The sequence below is a fragment of the Gymnoscopelus microlampas genome, assembly GCF_963454915.1.
Source record: "Gymnoscopelus microlampas genome assembly, chromosome: 8".
Classification (NCBI taxonomy): Eukaryota; Metazoa; Chordata; class Actinopteri; order Myctophiformes; family Myctophidae; genus Gymnoscopelus; species Gymnoscopelus microlampas.
In genome coordinates, this window is record NC_139945.1 from 34,361,054 (window position 1) to 34,384,880 (window position 23,827).

Below are 23,827 nucleotides of genomic sequence, written 5' to 3' on the forward strand. Positions count from 1 at the left end.
TTACAGCCAAGACAAGTGGTCAATTTTTCTTAAGTGTTTCATTCCAAATGGCTATATACTGACTTTGACGAAATCAGTTTTGTGAGTAATAACTTATGTAATATCCTACAGTGTGTTTTACTTCCATGTTGGGGTAATTTTTTGTCCAAGCATGGCTCTTTACAAGGTGATTTTGGAAGGAAACTCATCATTTGCTTGGTGTGATATTGCTGTTCACTTGGTCAGCTACATAATGAATTAACCAGCACTTACAGACTTCTCTACCTCATTTATATGGACATGTTTTCATTGTGTGCAAGATGAACTGGCTTTACAGTTTAACATAATATTCTATGGAACAAAACACATACGTAACCCCCTTGTGCCATAAAAATCCATTTGAACAGAACGCAATTGTATATAATTTGTAGGTATTTTAGAATAGACTAATCATAGCGGTATTGTTCCCCCTTCTGTTAATGAGTCATGGTTAAGGGCTGGCTGTATATTACAGTTTGTGCTGGTTTTGGATTCTGCTTTGCTTCGCCTCAGGGGTGAAGAAGCACATGGTCAAGATCCACTTTGGTGGTTGTATTAGTGAGAGATCAGTTTATTGTTGAAATTGTTGGTACACTCACATAACTGCAGCCCTTCAGTTTGTATCACGGATATATAAATCCTAAACATCTGAGTGCAAGCTATTCATGAAGCATTACAATGTTGGTTATTTTGACGGCATAAGTACAGTTTCACAACTATATATCACAGACGAAGAGTCTCGAGCCAGATATTAGTAAACATGATCACTATTTGAGTATAATTACATTAGAAAAATTATAGCAAATTTTACAATTTATGTATCAATAGATTTGATGAATTTCTCATAAGCTTGTTCAGCCATGAGTCCATCAAGTTCACTGGGGTTGCCAACTGTCATCTTGATCAACCACCCTTCGTCATAGCAAGACTTATTCACAAGTCCAGGATTGTGTTCCACTGCTGTGTTAATTTCAATCACCTCCCCAGTGAGAGGAGAGTATAGCTCAATGACAGCCTTAGAGCTTTCCAAAGTACCAAATTCTTCCTTTTGATCAAGTTTTTTGCCAACCTCAGGGAGTCCACAGTATATAATATCCCCCATTGCTTCCTGAGCAAACTTGCTGATGCCAACTGTGCCAACTCCATCCTCCACTCGTACCCACTCATGATCTTTCCTGAACTTACGTGCGGTGGTCAGTGGTGGGGCTGTACTCGGTGTCAGTGGAATGTTGTTGCTGCTGCTCCATAGAAGCCGAGTCACAGGGATTTGAGCTATTTGCGTTAACGGAGGCAGTTTTGTGAAAACGTTTGCGGAAAAGCACTGGAGCGCTACTCTCATCACCATCTTCACTGAGGCCAACTACTAGCTTAGGCTACGTAGGCTACTTCAGCCTCTGAACAATGCTGACTGAACTTTCGGTCTTGCTTGTCCTCAAAATGCAAGTAGGCACCCAGTAGTGGCCTGGAAGGTGTTGTGAAAAGTGACTGACTATGACTAGGACCTGCCGCAGATGTCTGATCAGAAATGTGTGATGTCCAATCTTGTGATGATCCAAGGGTTTGTTCTTGAGGGACTATCAACGGGATATGGAGTATTGGGTCTGAATCCTGTATCTGGAGTCAAGGTTACTCCGTAAAACCTACAGTTGAGGGGAGATGTCTTGGGAAAGTTTAGAGGTAGGTGCTCTAATGAAGGTGTAGGTTAATGTCAATGTCTAACCACAAATGCGCTGATATATACCCATCTGGCAGTGGCGGTGTTTGCTCAAGTCATCATGATGTCAGTAATGCCCAAATATGGAGTTATATGTAATTTGTGCCCAAATATGAAATCCAAGATGTCTAGGTGAGTCCAGGTTGTCCCGGGATAGTCCACTGTTATGACACTAAGCTAACAAAAACAAATCTGGATGACGTGAAAGCCTTTTATCAGCCACACCCAGATGTCTTATGGACACTTTACAATATCAAAAAAGGCCTTAAGTTTAGTCGATCAGTGCAGGCAGACAAGTTTATCCTGACCACTGCAGGAACGCAAGTCTGGTCTCAGACTGGAGCCTTCACAGAGACTTCATTCCATCATCTCGTGACTTGGATTATCTCTTCAGTCTCTGTGCTGACCTGGAGGTCTGGTACTTCTGTCTGTCATTTCGCACAGGCCTGGAGATGAGACAGCTTGTTTTAGTAAGTGCAATCCAATGGTGTGTTCTAGGTTTTTTCGGAGGGCATACTATAAATAAATAGTGTAAATATATCTCAGAGCGAATATACCCTGCTCTCAGAGCACAGTCTATTCGCCATTACCGAATATATTTCAGGCATATCCCTTGACCTTGGTTGGGGGTCAGGGTAGTGGGAAGGGCCCATGCGTCCCTGGAGGTTCAGGATTCAGATGTCCGGAATTCAGATGCCATTTCCGAGTTGCACAACATTTAGTTCCAGAACACTGTGGCTCTGAGTCACCAGAACACCTAAGGCTCTGAGTTCTAGAGCACCGCAACTGAGAGTTCCACAGCACCGTGGCTCTGGTGAGGGTTTGTTGGAACCTCACCTCTCTTGGACTCGGTCTCAGTGGACAGTGGGACTTGTTGGGGCCAATGTCACCAGAGCTCTGGTGAGGGTTCATTGGAGCCACGTAGACTCAGCGGACGGCAGGACTCGTGGTGAGCTTTTCCCTTCAGATACCTAACCCAACTGCTCCCTGATCTGATCTTGTCATGCAGTGTCATGGATGAGTCTGTACTTTGAGAAGAGATATGCAAGTCCCCTGGTGGAGGCACATCTGGTGCTGGCTGCTGACCATATTCCATTGCCTGGTCGACAGAGGTTCTAATCCTTTAAACAGGCCAGGCGTACGATCTTCCTTTTGACACAGCTGGTCTGCCACTTTGGACCACTTCTCTGGGGGTTTGACAAGTATTACAAGTCCTTCAACTACACTGAATAAATGGTTCAGGGCCTTTCTAACACCTTAATTCCAGTCATTTGCAATAATGTCAAATAAATGGTGTAAACTATTTTGGGTTATTTTTTGTGACCAACATTTAGAAACACTTAGAATAGCATTTAGAATAGCACATTATTATTATTATTATTATTATTATTTTGCATTCATAATTTGAAATGCCCCTATGAGTTTGTTATCATTAAAAACAAAATATAATTCTGTCTTCTAATGAGAGCAGCTACTATGTCGTGCCTATCTATGCCTTTTCAGTCTAGCTTGGGGTTTTATACCTTTTTTAGAAATCATAGAATGATTCAGTTACATATTCTTTACATTATTGAATGGGTTTTATTTATAGGAATATTTTTACTTCAATGTTGACACTGTATTTGTCTGAATGATGCTTTTATGTTAAGACTACTTTGTTGTTTATTTTTCTTAATGCATCTGACCGTATAATTGCTCTGATCCTTTGTTTTATTCATTGCTCCATGTTCTATGGCAGTGTTGTTTTTTATTGCCAATGTCTTCCAATGTGATTGCGACCGTAGGTCGCACTTACTACAGAAAGCTGCTCCAGGTGTCCGTCCGTCACTCCGTCACTCCGTCACACACGTCACACTTTTGCCCTGCTCATATCTCCGCACCCATTGCCCCGATCCATGCCACATTTTGCACACACACTCCTTACCTGCCAAACTACACCCTCCAAGGACCCCCGGAGCTCCAGGGACCCCCAGCTGCCTCGGGGACCCCCAAGTGTAAAAAATTAGCACATGTGGACAAATTACCAAATGACCACCCCAACGGGGCTGCTCACGGGGCATTCCCAGGGACCACCCACTCCTGGTGCTCCAGAACGGATGCAAAAGTGGTGGCGCCCCCAGTGGAGGACCCCCTGCCACTGCAGCTCACATAAAATGCCGTAACTCGGGGGCTTGCCCCCCACAAACAATCCCTCCTTTCCCCTATAAACACACTCTCTCTCCCACACCACACACACACACACCAACAGCTCTTGCCTGCACACCATGTCACAACTCACCCCACATTTAGACCACCAAACAAAACTATCCATTGCCCACACAACTAGGAACCAATCGCCGTTACAGCCCTCTTCTGTATACATGTGACCTACGGTCGCTTATCTCCCGATTAGGGAGTCTTACTGGTTTTAAACTAGTCCTACATAATATGTCAATAAAGTGCAATCATTTTAAATATGTCTTTTGTGTCTGATATATTGCGGTTAAAGGACGACTTCAACCATTTTCATATAATTGGTCCAAACTCCTCACTAATGCTCATTATAAGATGGCACCATTTTTGTCAACTCACTCTGTCTCAGAGGAGGGCTGTGAACAGTTCAGAAACCCACCTCCCAGTGACATCATCGATGGGGAATCCAAGCGAATAGAAACTGCAGGCTTAAAAGAAGAAAAAATAAATTGCATGCTATAATGGAAGCCATTGTTTTTGTGTTGTCCAAATCAAAAATATGAAATCTTGTTTGAAAAAAATTAAAACCTGCCTAACGATGGTAGGGTAAGTGTTCTCGGCCCTCCTATGAGACAAAGTAGCAAAAAATGGCACCAATTTATTATGAGCATTAGTGAGGACCATGAAGATATGTTGAAAATGGCTGAATTTGTCCTTTAACTGTTACGGGAAATGGGCACAAACAATGAACAAATGATGTCAAGAACACACACATTCACATAAACCGTACTGTTTCTCAACATCGGGTCCGGGGACCACTAGGGGACACATTGACAATGAGTATTTTGCAGATTGGGTCCAAAAGGAGGGAAAAGCAGAGTTACAGACCCATAAGGGTCCATATTGACCCCTGGTGGCGTGGTGGGCCCCAGACCCAACATTGAGAAACAGTTTTGCAGTGGTGGAAAAAGTACTCAAATTCTTTATAAGAAAAAAGTACCAATACTGCAATATACTGTAGAAATACTCTGTTACAAGTAAAAATCCAGAATTCTAAATTTACTTGAGTAAAAGTACAAAAGTATTGGCATCAAAATGTACTTGAAGTACCAAAAGTAAAAGTACTAACATATTTGAAAATAGCAGATCTACAAGCTCACAACGCGTGAGCTTGTAGATCGGCTATTTTCAAATAGCCTAAGTATAAAATAGGGCTAAAGTGATTAATGTATGTTTCATAATATCATAATTTATATCTGAAAAGTAACTGGTAACTAAAGTTTTCAAATAATTGTGTGGAGTAAAAGTACAAAATTTGAGATGTAGTGGACAGGGGTCATCAACGTGTCCGTACATGGACATATGTGTCCGTGGCAAGACTTGTCCGTGTCCGCTGCAAATCTTTGATTAAAATAAATAAATGACTAGAGTCAGTATACAGTGGCTGACTTGCCAGTCTCCAGGTTTTCTTCAGAATAGATAGGACACGTAGTTAATTAATGCAGAAATACAAGTGGTGCAAAGTAACAAAGTACCTATAAAACTGTAATAACAAACTGTAATAACAGTCTGTTATAACATAACATGACTGTTATTAAACTGTAATAACAGTCATGCTAGTCCGTTTTTGATTACATTTGTACTTTACAGATCAACACAGCAGGTTCACACAGACACAGTTTCAGTGTTTTATCATTAAGAAATAAAATAAAATAAAATAAATAGAAAAAATAAAAAATAATAATAGGGGAAATAGTAATTGAAAAGCCTCCTTGAAAACGCCCCCTCACACATTAGAAGGTCCATTAGGGACCTCTCCTGGTGATCACAGAACTCGACGTTGAGAACCTGTGCCAGTGGTGGAAAGTAACTAAGTACATTTACTCAAGTACTGTACTTACTTTTGAGGTATTCTTTTTACTTTACTAGAGTATTTCCAGTTTCAGTACTTTTACTTGTACTCCATACATCTCAGAGTCAAATATTGTACATTTACTCCACTACAATATTTGAAAACTTTAGTTACCTTGTAGAGTTTGATTATTATTACAAAACATACATTGGCCACTTCAGCCCTATATACATTTTGGCCATTTGAAAATAGCCAATCGACAAGCTCACAATGTGTGTTGTGAGCTTGTAGATCTGCTATTTTCAAAAGATTTTTCATACATTTTATCATTTGAAAATAATGATGCACAATCAGTACTTTCTACTTTTGGTACTTTAAGTACATTTTTATACCAATGCTTTTGTACTTTTACTCAAGTAAATGCTTAATTCCGGACTTCTACTTCTTGTAACAGAGTATTTCTACAATGCAGTATTGATACTTTTACTCCAGACCCTCCAGCACACCCTCACATTCCAGTCCTTTCTGACAGAGCTCTGCGGTGACCAATAAGGGGTAAATGTCTTCCTCTGTGGGGCGGGAGCAGGGTAATTATTAGGGCCTTGTTTTCGGAGGGGTGGGACTTCCCTTTTAGAGTTGCAGCAGCAGTTTGGATGGCAGGCAGGCAGCTGCTTTTTTAGGTGACACGTAACTAAACTAAACTAGGTGCAACGACGTAGGCCGCCGTGTCGCCCAACCAAAAAAAAGCCAACTTTCCCACTGTGTTCTGCTTCTATCGGGCAGCAGCAGCAACAGCACTTCAATCTGTTTGTTCGTAATAACAGGATAATAACGCGCATGGTGCCAAAGACTGTTGCGCTGCCTTCTTGCTTTTCAGGAAACAACGGGAGGAGTTTTGATGCGAGTTTGTTTAAAGTCAAAGCGGAAAAATCAGAGCCTCAGCTCCGTCCTCTGAAGTAAGTAACAGGGGAGAGGAGGAGGAGGAGGAGGGGGTTATCGTCCGTGTGGATGTGGCGATCATCATGCATCACTGAGAACAAGTCCTGAAGATCACCTATTATTATTATCAGGGAAACATCCGGGTGAAGACAGTCCTGATAATAGAAGAACATCTGGAGAACATGCAGTGAGGAGGGGGACAGGACAGTCAGAAAAGTGAGTGGAGGAAGTTTTCCAGCCCAGGCAGCAGACACGGGGTTCGTTGGGTCTGGGGAGGAGGGGAGCTCCGGGAGGAGGTCCACCACCACCACCATGGGTAACGGGGTGTGCTCGCGGAGACAGAGGAGGATCTTCCAGTCCTTGCTGCTGGCCACCGTGGTGTTCGGCATGATCTACGGGGGCATGATCTCCTACGAGGTGCACAAGCAGCTGAAGAGGACGGAGGCGATGGCTCTGAAGTACCAGCAGCACCAGGAGTCCCTCTCTGCGCAGCTCCAAGGTACTGTAGTCAGTGCGAGTGGTTCTCAAACTTTAAAATGTCAGGGTCTCCCCTAGCTGTAGAATACAACTCTCGTAGACGTATTTATGATTCTGACGTTTTCAATCTACAAGAGTTGTAGGGTTCACCACCTTTGGACACATGGCCTTTCAGCACTATACCCCGTAGACACTCCAAACATGTACACATTGAAAATAAAGGTGCTTACCCCCACGCCCTAAATGTTAGCTCTCTCTACGGGGTAGTAGTTTAATATAATAATCCATATATTTCAATTAAGAAGTGTTTTAATGCCGTCTGTGGCCAATTCTGTCGGAAGTTCCCAACGGGCGGTAGTGACGCGCCCATCTGGTGAAACCCTGAATTACACTCAATGTAAACAGGAAGTAAACGAGGGTGAAAAAATGGCGTTCGGCCACAGACGGCCTTAAAACACTTCTTTATTGAAAGATATGGATTATTACATTAAACTACTACCCCGTAGAGAGAGTTAACATTTTGAGCGTAGCAGTAAGCACCGTTTTTTCAATTTGTACATGTTTGGAGTGTCTACGGGGTATAGTGCTGAAAGTCTCTGTGTCCATGGGGGGTGAACCCTACAACTCTCGTAGATTGAGAACGTCAGAATCATAAATACGTCTACGAGAGTTGTATTCTACAGCTAGGTCTCCCCCTTAACTAAATGGAACCAAATGGACCCGTTAGGGTCCATTTGGTTCCATTTGTATCATGTCAGAGTTACAGACTTGTATGGGTCAATTTAGACCCCCTAAAGGAACCCAGAGTAGTGTAAACACAGCTGGCTGGCTGACTGACTGACTGACTGACTGGTGGCGTTGTGATTGTGTTAAGTTCTCAAACTTTTTTACCAGCTCGCCTGCCTGGCAGGGCTGATGGCACTGCTGACCAGTAAACAGACGCTGCACATAGTCGTCACTTTCTCGTCACTTTCTCCTCATTGGCTGGCCTTGGTAACAGCACTGTCTCCTCATTGGCTGGCCTCATTGGTTTCCTGTTTACTTGTTAATCGTTTTTATTGGTGTCATTTTGTATGGTATTAATTCGAAACATAAGACAACATACACAATGCCACATAAGCGTGTAAATGCTGTATTGAAATTACATTGACAATGGCAATGCTACAATATATGAGCCCTTTCTGCTGCCAGACGAAACGTCAACACGTGGGTTCTCAGGAGGAACATTTCGGTGGAGATTGAACAAGGCACTGTGTAATAGAGCACCGAAGTCTGACGTCACTGCCACTAGAGGGCGCTTTTTCACGGGTTTGTGGCTTTATTTTTTGTGTTGAAATCCAAATCCCAATTTGGGAATCTTAGATCACGTCATATAAGAACTGTGTTCCAAACATAAACACACCACCCCGGCGTTTTTGTCAGGGGGGTGGTTCTGCATCGTTTATGATATTCATTCATATTTGATACAGCCTGTTTTCTGTCACGTGCGAGGCAGAGAAGTGTAGGATCCAAGCGCAAGATGAGAGGCAGAGGCAGCGTAGTTCAAATTAAAGTGTTTATTAACACCGACACAATGGAGTAGGCAGCAATCAACGTCTAGGTACAGGCAAAGTCAGTAACCGGGTAATCGTAACAAGAAAGAGACAATAAAGAGTAAGGGAAAACTATACTGGGAAAGCTAGGGGAATTAAATACAAGGCAACAATAAGTGGGGAGGCAAAGACTGGCATAAACTCACACTGACTACAATCAACGAACCGACAGGGAACTGAAGCAAACAGAGGACTTAAATAGACAGGGGATTAACAGGACGCAGGTGAACACAACAGACAATCAACATAGGATAGGCTAACAGGCAACGAGCACAGGTGACTAGGTAACAGAGATACAATACAAGAGTGCCGAACATAACGGCCTAAACAGGCCTAAAGAACAGCCCTTAGGAGTCCAACACCATAAAAGGGCATACAAGGTCCAAATAATAAAGTCACTGTCCACGGCCCGAGGAGCGGACCGTGACAGTTTCTGGCGAAAATGGAATGAATTCTGCCTTAAAAGTCTTAAGAACTACTACTTCCGGGTCTGAAATCACTGTCCCTACAGCAGCTGCGTTCATGGGAAATGTAGTCTTTGGGTTGTTTGACTCGTTTCTAGTGTTTATATTGCGTTACTCTTTGGGTAAATGTGTACATTTACACCTTCAGTCGATGCTTCATATCCATATGAGTAAAAACGCCAGGGTGGTGTGTTTATTTTTGGAACACAGTTCTTATATGAAGCGATCTAAGATTCTCCAACGAGGATATCAATACAAAAAGTAAAGCCATGAACCTGCAGAAAGCGCCCTCTACTAGCAGTGACGTCAGGACTTCGGTGTTCTATTCCCTCTGGGGCATTGATGACAGCAACACGCTCTTACTAGTATTTACTGGTAGGATTGATTAGATCCAGACCGTGAGAACTGACAAAAACGTACATGAAATACAATAAATCACCGATCAAACAATAAACAAACCATACACATTAATTCCTTCTGCAACCAAATCAGACAAACTACAACATCTACAACAATAATTCACTTGGCAAACATTTTGCGTTAGCACTTAGCTAGTTAGCTAACAACATTTGTTCCAACACAACACTAAATCTCAAAGTAGATCTCTTTGGCAAAAAAACAACCCAAAAATATCAACAAACCGTAACTTATTGGCTGCATGCATATAAAAGAGGAATTTTAGGGGACTTTTTTATCTTCTTGGTATGAACTTTTACAACAACACTGAAACTAGCTTGGCAAAACGATTTTTGCATCTGTACATCCGTAATAAACGTCCCCGGAAACACTGGTGCACCAACAATTAGTTACTTTATTTCCTTTTTTTGTGACGGGTTCCCAGATTGGCTGCAGGTAGGTAGGAACCAAAAACTTCAAAGTACCAAACTGACACAGAGGCAGTTATACACTGAATGTAAATATTCATACCATGTACAGTGACCTATCTGTCATCATTCATCCATGATGTAAAGTGTAGCCTCTTTGCTACGGAAATAATTAAATGCTCTATGAACAGCAACAATTTATTTGCCAACATAAACATGCAATCACAATATAAAGAAGACCACAAATGGCATGTATTCATTAATATCACACTCACTTGGCTTACTTTCACACGCTGCATAGGCTCCGTTTGTTTTTCTGTCAAGGGTAGATGTTCTTCCAACACACACTCTGCCACACTTTCCGTTTTATCTGGATCTGTTCTGTACTACAGCCTGAAAAGTTTGTCTCTGTGTGAAAAGCCATGGTGACCCAATATCCTCTGTGTAGCTATCATAGAGTTCAAAAATACACTACAGTATCAATGAATGCAGCTAGCAGTACTAACATGGCTAATGTTCGCCCCCCCATAGAGTTATAATGTCGGCCCCTGGCCTCATAGACATATAAAGGTAGACGCCTCCTCTGGCTCTAAAGCGTGTGTATGGCGGACGCACTTCCGCTTCTGGGGGGCAGCTGGAAATTTCCGCGTATGTCACAGAAGGGGGCGTTCAGTAGGCCAATGAGAGGCAGGTGGGGGCGGGACAACTAGATGGTAGTCAACACGCTGTGATTGGCCAGTGCCCGTGCCCCCCGGAAATATGGCGGCCACTATAGACGGGTTTCCGAGCGACGTCATCACAGAGCAGAATGCGCAATCTGCGCATGCCTGGGGGAAAGGCGCGTTCGAAAATACAGCCCTGAGCGGCAGTGAGCGCACTGGCCAATACAAACTAATAGGCGAGTGTGCTCCGGTGCGTAATTTCCAAACGCACCCATAGGCTTACCCCCTCCTCTGCGCGGTCATATCCTCTCAATGTTTACAAACATGAAACCCGTCTATACCAAGCACATCGCTCCAATGAACTGCAGAGGCCAATGAGGTATCTAGGTTTCTATATCTGTGCCTGGCCTGCCCTGAACCTTCTTCTTCTTGGAGTTTAAGGGTGGTTGGCAACCATCTCATAGGAACATTACCGCCACCTTCTGTTCCAGCATGTGGGCCAGCCGGAACTCAAGGGATTTAGCTTAGTGCGAGCTGATATATATGACTGTGTCATTTCTTGTTTCATTTCAAGGACACTCAGTTTCTTATGTATTTGACCACGGACCCCCATAACCCAGATGAGTGTACACATGGAACCATTTGTACACTCTCTAGTTACATACCTGTAACCTGTAAGGGTCCATTTGGTATTTTGGTTCCTATCAATAATTATCTGGGGACCCCCTGGAACCCCATCAATGACCCCTGGGGATCCCTGGACCCTACTTTGAGAAAGACTGGTGTACACTACACAGTAAAGCCCTCAGTGTGTAACCAAATGGACTGTTTATGCAAAGGGTCCATTTGTATATAATGTTACCCTTGTACACTCTTTGAGTTACAAATGGATACATTAAGTACAGTGAGGACTTTAAGAGGCTGAGTAACTAAAATATGACAAAAGCCCAATGAATGTTCTGTGGTAGAGGTGTCAAGTTGAAGCAACTTTCCAAGAGTCTATCTTTAATCTTTATCTTGTACCTAGAGGTTATTATCTTGTGTAAACAAAGTGAAAATGTTTGATTGATTGAATACTTTATTAGTCCGAAATATAAACAGCACGAGGTACACTCAGACATTTAGGCTAAAAGGATAACACTTAAAAAGTCCTGGGGACTAAGTTGTATTAGCAGCCTATGTATAGGTTATCCTCCTATCCTCCTAATAATCCTCCTAATAATCCTCCTATCCTCCTATAATTCTACAAAGCTCTGTGTGTGCGGTGAGCCCAAAATCTCTTCTGCCCGGTTCTCCTCAGTCAGTGGCTGGAGCAATTGCTCTGCATTTGCACACAGACATTGACCATTACCATGTGCACGGAACAGCGAAGCCCGTTTTTCACTTTCCCCAAATGTCAGCTGTTTATTAGCGTTTTTGTGTTCGCTGGCTCCCGGGTTGCCAAATCATGTGCGTGAAACAAGCGTGGGTGCTCATATCCCCCGACGGGTATGGTCTAGTTGTATAAATCTAACAGTCTACTTGAATGTGAGTGTGTTTTAATCGGTGCAATCTCTGAACAGTCCACACACACACACACACACACACACACACACACACACACACACACACACACACACACACACACACACACACACACACACACACACACACACACGGTTGTAGCCACCCTGCCCTGAGGCACATCTCAGCTGAGATAAGGGAGCACACTAAAGTCATGAGGTCACCCCAAACATCTGCTTCAACCTGTAGAGCCGGTCTTACAGCCTGGTAGAGAGGTGTCAGTCAGAGCCACTTATATACCTTGTCATTTAGAATCACTCATAACATTGTTAAAATGTTTGCTTTAAATCTGGCATACTTGTTTTGGGCATTTCATTGTCAATTGTCAACTCTTTTTGTATTTTAAGTTTCTGAAATAAGCTTCTGAAATAGTGAAAATAGCTGATCTACAAGCTCACAACAACATCGTGTGTGTGTGTGTGTGTGTGTGTGTGTGTGTGTGCTTTTGTCAGATGTAAGAAGGGGGGCTTTGAGGAAGAAAGGTTGTGAGGTTTAGACAGTGATTTATGAACGGCAGGCTATATAGTCTCTTCTATGTGGAATAACCAACCTGTCCATGAATGGGTTTAGACTGTTTGCGCCACTGGCAGCTGTTTAGCCCTTCTTCACAACAAAGTAGGCTGCAAATACATCACAATAACAGGATGCTAGAGTAGACTTACTGACTTACTTGACTGGCACTGGAAACCTAATAAAGTCTACTTAGTTTCTCTGTAAGCAACTATTAACTTTGTCATGCTGATGGTAGAGTCACAGCATAATTACACTCAGATTTAACCACATTAATCTTGGGGCAAATGTTCTAAAAGGAAAAATTTCTTTCCAAAACAGCAGATCTAAAAGCCTACAAAGCATCACATTGCGACATGTTGTGCTTGTAAATTGTCTTTTTTCTGTATTTGCCATTGGACATAAGTCTAAGTCAGCAGTACTCAACCTTTTTGTCTGGCGAGTGGCGACCCCCAAAAACACTTGGCTAGGACTCACGACCCCCCTCCATACTCACCAATCTAACAACATACACGCAAACAAACACACATTGTGTGTGTTCAGTGTTTGCACAATGAACAAACATGTGCATGCACACATACAGACTGAGACTGCTATACTAAATTGAATAACTATATTAGTTAATCGTTAAGACTTTAATTATAGGTATATTTTCTAAAACGGGGGGTTTGATAAGAGGAGTAATATTACACTCGAATCGAACCTTGCATCTGAGAGGACATTATACAGTACGCACCTCTTCCCACAGCTCCAGTAGCCAATGGCAATTCCACCTCTTATGTTGAAAAACTCCACTGATTTATCGATGTGATTTGGGTGAAATGATAAAATCTTTGTTTTCACTGACGTTAAGCTTGCGTGTGTCAGAACCTCAGACACATTGGGGCTGATCAATACATTTTTCCACCTGCTTTGTAAACAGCTGTGCCTCAACTTTGCCCACTGTAAGCTTCTCACTTGCGGGTCAAAGTTGACAATACTTGTGTGGTGTTAGGTGGGGTGTGATATCTTTTTATGGGCAAGATGCATCCACCACACCGTTCCATCCACCATCCACAGGCTGTTGATAGCCACCGTTCCATGTATTGCGACGGTTTCCTAACCTTCCATAGATTAACTTTTCGCAGTTTTTTTAACTTTCACAGAGCAACTTAAGTTTATGTGGCAAAGGAAGGAGGTAATCTCCCTTGTGCTGCAGGGAGCGCAGAGCCAGCGTGAACGGTCTGTCTCAGTGTGGCCAGTGCCACACAGACAGAAGTGTGCACGCGCAATCGCGCATATACTCTTCCTCGCTCTCTCCCCTTCCAAAAAACACATTTTTTTATTCCGATTTTCATTACTTTGAGCACATTCAGAAAAGCAACTGGCGACCCCTCCAAATAATTTGGCGACCCCCACTGGTCTTAGTCATAAGACATAGTCATAAGTCACAGCCTAGATTCGCTTCCTTTCTGTTTGTTGGTCCTAAAACCATAGACAATGGTATCATCACAGCTCACAAAATGATTCAGTTAATGTGATGTTCACAACATGTCAATAAACACAAAAGACAAACTGAGCTGATAGTGATACGTATGCCCAAAGGTGTTGCAATACTTGCCATAATGGTTTATCCTTATCGATTGTATTCCCCTCTGTCAGTATCTATCTTAATTTCATTGCTGGAAAAAGCAGTGGAAAATAATTGGTATGCTGTCTTTTTAAAACCCAAAATCAAAATTCACACAGCTTTCAGTGTGCTTGAGCTCTCACTCAAATTCCACTCGATGGCATCTCTTGAGTTTCTCACAGTATAAGCAGCCACCTTAACATCATTACCGTAGTTAATTATACCATCAAGGTTACACAATTGGCTCTTATTTCTCTATTCAAAGGTCTAGCCTGTGGTTTTCAAACGTGTTGTGCCCAAGAAGGGCAAGTGAAAATCTCAAGGCACACCTGTATTCATAGCGAAAATACATGCTCACAATGTGACACGGCAAATTCTCACCTATAATGACAGGCCCATTGCCCAAAATAGGGAAGCCAAGTTTGAAAGTGTTTAAAATATATTTTTTAGAGAATAACATTTTCCTCTGTATTGTCAAATGAGTGCCCAGAAAGTGCACTGATATAGTAAATTAAAGACTAATTCATAACTATTTTGTGTAGTTGTATATATTACAATAATAATGTGTGTAGTTGCCACACAATCTGGACTTGTCTCACGGCACACTGGTGTGTCTTTTGGGAAGCACTGGACTAGCCTACAGTATGCATCCAGTAGCAGAGAACCAAACATGTATAGAAGTGTCACAAATACCCCTCTTCCACCAATACAAGGCAGTTTGAGGGCCGGTTCAGAGCCAGTGCCTAAGTGTACCCTCGAACCAGTTCTCTGCGTTTCAATAGCAGAAGAAAAGGCTCACGGTCAGGAATATTGGTTCCAGAATGGCATCAACACACTGTTCTGCATGAAAGGATTCATTACTACAATGATGACATTGTTTACGTGCCCAAAAGGCAGTGGATATGTGATTGCTAGATCAATAGATGCATCATAGATCTATCTTTTTTTAATTTTCAAAACGGTACTGCCTATATTCAATCAGCAATATTTCAAGTGATAAAATTAAGACAGTTAAGGGAATGTTTTGAAAGTTCTAAACGACTTGAACACAACTATAATAATGGAATGGAAGTACTTTTGACCTTTGCAACTTATTAACCGTATATGTACAATTTGACGTACGTCGAAATATCCTTTTTTATTTGTATTTCTTAGAATTTCTTTCTTTTTAAATGTTCGCCTATGATAACAACATGCCCCAAAAGCTGTGCATCGAAGCGTATTTAGAGAACACAAAGAGTAAGCCCTTAGGTAAAGTTACTGTTGGGGCCCTTTGCATTGCACAGAAAAACACCACCACACCCATGTTTGTTGTCATTGTTCAGAAGTGGTGGGGACCCAGTAAATTGTCAGACAACGGTCATTTGATATCTATGCTATGTTGATCGCTGTAAAGTGACCTATATATATATTTATAGAGGTGGGCTACAGCTTAACCCTTTAAGACCGGGAACGCATCTGTGTGACCACTTTAACCATTATTTCATACTTTGGCTATTCAAAAATAGCAGATCTACAAGCTCATAGCCCGGCGTTTTTTAAAGCGAAAAAAACTCAAATCTTTGCGTCTGGGGGGGTCCCTGGAACAACATATTTTGAGATGGGGGGTCTGCGACCAAATACATATAATTTTGGGGGTCCTTGACAGAAAGTTTGAGCACCACTGATATAGTAACATACGTTTTTTTTTCTTCCAGAAAACTGTTAGGATTTAGAAGACATTTTGTAGAATCGGCCTCAGGTCTGAATGGGTTAAGGGTTTAGAGTGGGGTGTATTGATTGCCCACTATAACCACAGACAAGCAGTTGTCAGTCATTAAAAGAACCAGCTGGCACTTAAAGCTATGCATGTATCCTGATGGGTCGGCCTAATGTGCATACATATGTACATGTCTGCAGTGGTGTAAAGTAACTAAGTACATTTACTTAAGTAAAATGTTGAGGTACTTTTACTTTACTGGAGTATTTCCAATGTTTAATACTTTTACTTCTACTCCACTACATCTCGGAGGAAAATATTGTACTTTTACTCCACGACAATTATTTGAAAACTTGAGTTACTTTGCTGATATAAATGATTAGATTATAAAACATACATTAACCACTTTAGTAGAATATCTGAGTACTTTTTCCACCACTGGAATGGAGTGCCATATAAATAGATATTTATTTCTGGTCCTGTAACTGATTTACAAAGTGATATTACAATCATAGTCTTCATTTACTCTGTGCTGGAGGGCAATTATTTGTTTAGATCTGGCTTCTTATGACAGTCTTGGCAAACGTATCCTCGGTGTCTGTTTGCTGGACCAAAATAACATCCCTCTAATCAAACAATTCCTGCAGTGATTTATATTGCCCAGTCATTGTGTTTTTGCACCACGTTTTAAGATGATGAATGGCCTATTCTCTTATTTCACACAGAGGCGTGCTCTCAGGCAGCCAGGAAGAGCACACTTCCGTGTTTATCTTTTTAAATCGGAAATTATGCACAGGCTGTAAAAAAGACCTGATTTAAGCACTTGTTTCACAGTGGAATATCTGATTTTATTACCACCTGTTTTAACAGACATGCCTGTCGATACCTTCACATTTGAAAAATAGGTCAAAGATATTCACATGGCACCCCCTGTCCTGATGGCAACGCTATGTCACAGAGTCCCAGTGGTGGACAGTAGCTAAGTGAATGTACTCAAGTACTGTACTTAAGTACAGTTTTGAGGTATTTGTACTTTACTTGAGTATTTCCAATCTCCAATACTTTTACTTCTACTCCACTACATCTCAGTGGCAAATATTATACCTTTACTCCACTACAATCATTTGAAAACTTTAGTTACTTTGTAGATTTTGATTATTATTATAAAACATGCATTAACCACTTCAGCCCTATATACGTTTCTTGGCCATTTGAAAATAGCCGATCTACAAGCTCACGATGAGCTTGTAGATCTGCTATTTGCAAACGATTTGTATACATTTGAAAACTTGAAATGGGACGTTCTGCATAATGAGTACAGTTACTGTTGGTACTTTAAGTACATTTTTTATGCCAATACTTTTATACTTTTAGTCAAGTACAGTTTGAATTCTGGACCTTTACTTGTAACAGAGTATTTCTACATTGCAGTATTGATACTTTTACTTAAGTAAAACATTTGAGTACTTTTTCCACCACTGCAGAGTCCCGAGCTACAGCGGCCCGTGAGGTCTCAGATGTGAAACATGAGGGTTTTTTAGCGCTTAGCCTTTCCTATAGTTTAGAAATAATAACAATACATGTCTCAAATGGCTATGAAAGTACAATTATGTTGCCAATGAAGTCAACAATTCTAAATAGTAAAAAAATATAATTTATATTTTTTTACTATTTAGAATTGTTGACTTGATTGGCAACAAGGCTCTATGCACAGCAGCCATTTTGGAGAAAAATTGGGCCTCTTCTGACTTCCTTCACAGGTGTTAGCAATGATACTAATGAAGGCTCTGTTCCATTCTGGTCAAACAGAGTCAAGGTGCTGATATTGTGCATGTTGGCTCACTAGAAATACTAGTGGGTCTCAAAGTGTGGTCCAGGGACCCTCATGGTTCCTTGAGAGGGTGTACAAATGGAACCAAATGGACCCTCCCGGGTCCATTTGGTTCCATTTGTACACTCTCAGAGTTATGGGGGTCCTTGAAATTAAAAAGTTTGAGAACCACTGTGCTACACTAAATGGAACACAGCCTTCATTAGTGTCATTGGTGACACCTGTGAAGGAAGCGAGGAAGGGGCCCAATTTCTGTCCAATATGGCTGCTGTGCATAGAGCCTCTATCCAGGCTTTACAGATGAACTCCAGTAGGACGGAGTCTTGTACAATGTACAAGTGGCTCTTCTTCAGCTTGAAGTCGGTAAAGTTACTGTACTGTTAGCCGCGGACCACCATTTGATGAGATTTAGACTCAGACCCAAAACAAAAACCCTGTAGTGTAAGGCCAGCCAGCTTTAGGAAATGTTTTAATCGTGGATAAGATTTTGTCCACATTTCCATCCATGCTGTATTGATGTGGTACCAATAGGAGAGATAATTGGCAAATGTCGATCAAAAGAACAATTATTCTACATTCTCAAATTGTGTAGACTTATTGTAAATTAAGTAATGTTTAACAATAATTTAACTCTTTAGAGCGTAAAATGAGTTAAAGATCTATACGGGTCGATTTGGTTGCCAACTCCATCATTTAGCTGGGGACCACCTGGAACCCCCTCAAGGACCACTGGTGGTCCCCGGACCACTGGTTGAGAACCACTGAGTTAGACAGTTGATAGTAGAAGTCAACCTGGTTCCCACCTGTCTAGAGTTGCAAAAAAGTGATCAGAGTTACAATTTGAGTAAAGGCAGCTGAGTTTGGACACTTTACCACCCAGCACCCCGCCCAGGAAAACAGTCAGTGCTGCTGAGTAATCAACAAGGTGCTCACTTTTTACCTCCTTTTTTTGTTTTTTCAACACCTGTAATCTGATTTCTGTCCTTTTTACTGAACTGTAATGGATCAGGGTGAGCCATGTTTTGTAATCTATGTAATCAGATACTCCTCAGTAAGTCCTCTAAGCTAACAGTGACAGGAAAGAGAAGAGGATTAGATATGACAGAGGTCATGAGCTAGATGGAAATGCATTTTGAGTTTTTGGGCTATTTATGAGTTTTATATAGTGACCTGGGCCTTCTGCTTGGCCAGTGTTGATGCCGTATGAGTGCTCAAAGATTTCTGGGCATCCATAAAGAACGGTACACATTTCTAGAGATGGGCAATATAATCGATATGGCAATATATCGCAATATTTTATTTCCCAATACTCTATCGATACTCCAAGCTGTAGTATCGCAATACTTTTGGAGAAAAAAACCTCTGTTCCCATGCATAGAAACCAATGGTAGAAGTCCGGTCCTGACACTCCACTCCTCTACAGTAGATGTCGCTGTACTAGCCAGTTCGCCTTCCAGTGATTCGTCTCAATATATATCGCAATGTATCGCATCGCAATATATCGTGATACAATCGTATCGTGACCCAAGTATCGTGATACATATCGTTTCGTGAGGTTCTTGCCAATACCCATCAAGTACATTCACTGCATGTTGCATGTTGTGTGTGTGTGTGAAAGGGCTGTCTGACATCAATATCAAACCACTCACTTTTGCCAATAGGGCATAGCAGTTGCGGCCACTTCCTGGTTCCACTGCAAAATACTCCATGCATTTTTCCCATTGACATTTCCAAAAATAATTATATAAATTAATTTAAGCCTAGAATCAAGCCATCCAGGGTCCTGGTGAATCATGACCATAAAACGTTTGATTCTGTGAAAAAACTTTTTTGAAAACGGCAAAACAAAGGGTATTTATTAAATATATTATATCATATAATTAAATATAAAATAAAGAAAATCACAGAATTTTTTTTTTAATGGTCATGATTCACCATGTCCTGGATGCCCTGGATGGCTTGATTCTAGGCTTAAATGAATTGATATAAATATTTTTGGAAATGTCAATGGGAAAAATGCATTGAGTATTTCGAAGTGGAACCAGGAAGTGGCCACAACTGCTACGCCCTATAAAACAAACCTCCAGTTAGCTATATGCACAGGCACATCGTACTGTATACATGCATTTGCATATCTATACAGTACACTGTGCACCTGTGCAATATACATTACGAACATGACTCTTCAATGTGCACAGACACGCACCCATGCAAACACACACAAAAACCAGAGGCAGCCCTGTTACATTTAATAGTGCTTGTGTGATTTGATACGCGTCCCAGTCCGCACACACCACCAGCCAAGCCTGACCAACGGCAACCTGGCCACTGCTAGCTAACCCAGGAGACCAGTAAAGGTCACTGCCTTACTGGAGGCCCCTTGTTTGTTCCGACCATGCACTTTAACCCATCAAGACCGGGAACGCATCTCAGTCATTTGGAGATTTCTTTGGCTATTCAAAAATAGCAGATCTACAAGCTCATAGCGTGGCACCGAGTGCCACGCTATGAGCTTGTAGATCTGCTATTTTTGAATCGCCTAAGAAATCTTAAGATATCATATATTCAAATCTTTGAATATATATGTATTTTTTAAAGCGAACATTTGTAACTCAAATCTTTGCTTCTGGGGGATTCTACAAATGTCTTCCAAATCCTAACAGGTTGCTAGCTAGGTATGTTGCTATAATGGTTTTCAAACTTTTTTTCATGTCAAGGACCACCCAAAATGATATGTATTTGTCGGGACCACCCCCCTATCTCAAAATATTTTGTTCCAGGGACCCCCAGATGTGTGTGTGTGTGTGTGTGTGTGTGTGTGTGTGTGTGTGTGTGTGTGTGTGTGTGTGTGTGTGTGTGTGTGTGTGTGTGTGTGTGTGTGTGTGTGTGTGCGTGCGTGCGTGCGTGCGTGCGTGTGTGTGTGTGGCCGTGGACCCCCATCTCAAAATATGTTGTTCCTGGATCTACAAGCTGCACTCTGTGCCGTGCTATGAGCTTGTAGATCTGCTATTTTTTAACAGCCAAAGTATAAGATAATGGTTGCACAGTGGTTGATAATGGCTGTGTAAAGTGGTTACACAGATGCGTTCCCAGTTTTGATGGGTTAATGACAGAATGGCCAAAGCACATAGATTTGGAGAAAACATGCCAATGTTCACTATACTGATTTCATGAAAAACACCTTTATGATGCACAGTGCATTTATGTGATAACATCAGGACATACAGTACGGTAGCCTACAGTAGCTACCTGTGGCTAGATACCTGGTGTTAAGGCAGGTCAAGACAAGCTAGTGTGTGTGTATGTGTGTGTGTGTGTGTGTGTGTGTGACAAGATGACACAGATGCGTTCCCGGTCTTAATGGGTTAACAGCACCATAAGGGACATTGGCCTTAGGGGACACGAGCTGTCACTGAGCCTGTGTTCCCTTTTTTCTCTAAAGTGTGTAACAGATAAGGCTAGGTGGAAAAATGAACCCATTGATGTGTGGGCTTATAGTGTGACTGTGTTGTTTCTAGGTTGCTGGACTCGTTTGGTTGGATTAGTACTAGTACGCTTTGATTCCTTTCCCCTGCTGTAGCTATAATATTCAAGAGAACGCTCATTATTACCATGGCTTTGGGTTTGATGGGCGATGCTGCTTATCAACTTTCGCAAAGTTCTCAATGTTTCAATGCTTTGCAGCTTCAAGAAAAGTGCCATTCTGTCAGGGACCCGGATGTTTTGCGACCCATATGCAGAATCAACATCACAGTATACTCAGGAGACCAAGGTTGACAATAAACGACGACTTTACTTAAATCATAATGCAAACAAACAAGGGTACACTTCAAACAGAGGGAATTACATTACAACGGGGAAACACAGGAACCAGGAAACAAGCCCCACAACAATACAATGATCCACCACAGAGTGAAGTCACAGACAGTCTTAAATAGTCTCTGAGGCTCGTTAGCCAACTAGGCACGGCTGCCACCTGCAGCTGAGTCCATTCTAGGCAATCAGAGACCAAAGAAGAGCAGGGAAGGGATGGGGCCAGACCCAGGGCGTGACACATACAGTAAGGTAGAGCATTGGTTCTCAAAGTGGGGAATAGCAGATATGAGCTTGTAGATCTGCTATTTTATTTTAAATCGTGAAAATGAGTATATGTTCTTTTGAAACAAACATTTGTAACTCTAATCTTTGCTTCTGGGGGTCCCTGGAACAAAAGATTTGGAGATGGGGGTCCGCGGCCAAATACATATCATTTTGGGGGTCCTTGACATGAAAAAGTTTGAGAACCACTGAGGTAGAGAATAGAGAAAGAAACAAGGAAAGCAAGGTCGGATAACAAGATGGCACAGTGTCAAATATGCATACGACAGGCACAGTATATCATGGTCAGAAGAACGGGGCAGAAATGCTTCTTGTGCAAGTAGAGAACCATCTGCTGCAGATAGGAATATCAGCAGATACTGTAGAATCACAGTCTCTCTTGTGCAGGTGGGAGAGGCATCACTTAGGGCTGTCACAATTACAAATTTAAGTTGACGATTAATTGTCACTCAAATAATTGCGATTAACGATTTAATTGTGTTTCTGTCGTTGAAAATGTATGGAACATTATGAATACAAATTACATTTCTGTTTGACTTTTAGCTTTCGTAAACAAAAGTTGCACTGAGCAGTGACAAATAACAATTAATTTATACTTAAAAATAAACATTAATAGTCGAAATAGCCGATCTATAAGCTCAAAACGTGTCGCATCGCGACGCGTTTTGAGCTTATAGATCTGCTATTTCCACTATTTTTGACATTTAAAAAAAATATATGACATTTTTTGACATGGAATTGATTATGACGATTATATAAAATAATTTCGATTAGACGATTATGTAATAATTGTGACAGGCCTAGCGTCACTTTGCTGTAGATATCAAACCTAAGAATGAAACCTAAGCTAAAGAATAAAATGAGATGGATGTGAACAAGCTCTTTAGATTCCACAGGAGTTGGCAAAGCAACTACTAAATGTACATAAAGCACATTTGGCAGGCTGTTTTTTCAATATCAACTCTTACTCTTTCCTTAATAAGTTCAAGCAGAGAGATCCTGGCCTGGTTGCCATATCCAAATATTAGGGATGTCCGATATTATCGGCCGATATTAGCATAAAAATTGATATCGGGAAAATATCGGTATCGGTTTTTGAAAAAAGATTTTTTTTTTTTTTTTTTTTTGCTTTATAAATAAGTTACAGGAGTTCTTACTGTATATGGTGTGTTTGATATGAAATTTGAGCTTACCCTAATCACAATAATCCCCGCATATATCGGTATCGGTTGATATCGGTATCGGTAATTAAGAGTTGGACAATATCGGTATATCGGTTATCGGTAAAAAAGCCAATATCGGACAACCCTACCAAATATGAATAACACATGATTATTATAACGCTATTGTGGGGCACCCCGTGGATCACAGAGTGAAGGGCCGATCACACCAAGCACGATATCTAAGCGATAATTGTGTGTGTTTACACACTGATAACGTTCTGTAAACAGTGGTACCAAGCACATTGGAGCCGCCCCACACAGAGGCAGTAAGAGACATCTCTGCCTCTATGGTGCTGAAATACACATGCAATAGGCCAGTGGTTCTCAAACGTTTTCGTGTCAAGGACCCCCAAAATGCGTCACGATGGGACGCATTGTGAGCTTGTAGATCTGCTATTTTCAAAAGATTTGTACACTATCTATTTGAAAACTTGTGAAATGGGACATTCTGCACTAAACGAAATTTTGATTTCCAGACTTTTACTTTTTAGGAGTATTTCTAGGTTGCAGTATTGATACTTTTGTAATTGGGTACTTTTTCCACCACTGCTCACCGGGCTGCTGAGCAATGGGCCACATG

The 23,827-nt window shown here is 41.5% G+C and overlaps 1 protein-coding gene across 2 annotated transcripts in view; it reads left to right on the plus strand.

Annotated features, from left to right (window-relative positions):
* The first annotated feature begins 6,403 nt into the window (after window positions 1–6,403).
* golim4a (golgi integral membrane protein 4a) overlaps window positions 6,404–23,827 on the plus strand; it is a 47,057-nt gene continuing 29,633 nt past the window's right edge. For both annotated transcript variants that reach the window (XM_084065255.1, XM_084065256.1), the window contains exon 1: window positions 6,404–7,194. In XM_084065255.1, the coding sequence (XP_083921381.1) occupies window positions 7,008–7,194 (187 nt within the window). In that variant the 5' untranslated portion in view covers window positions 6,404–7,007. The remainder of the gene's footprint in view (window positions 7,195–23,827) is intronic.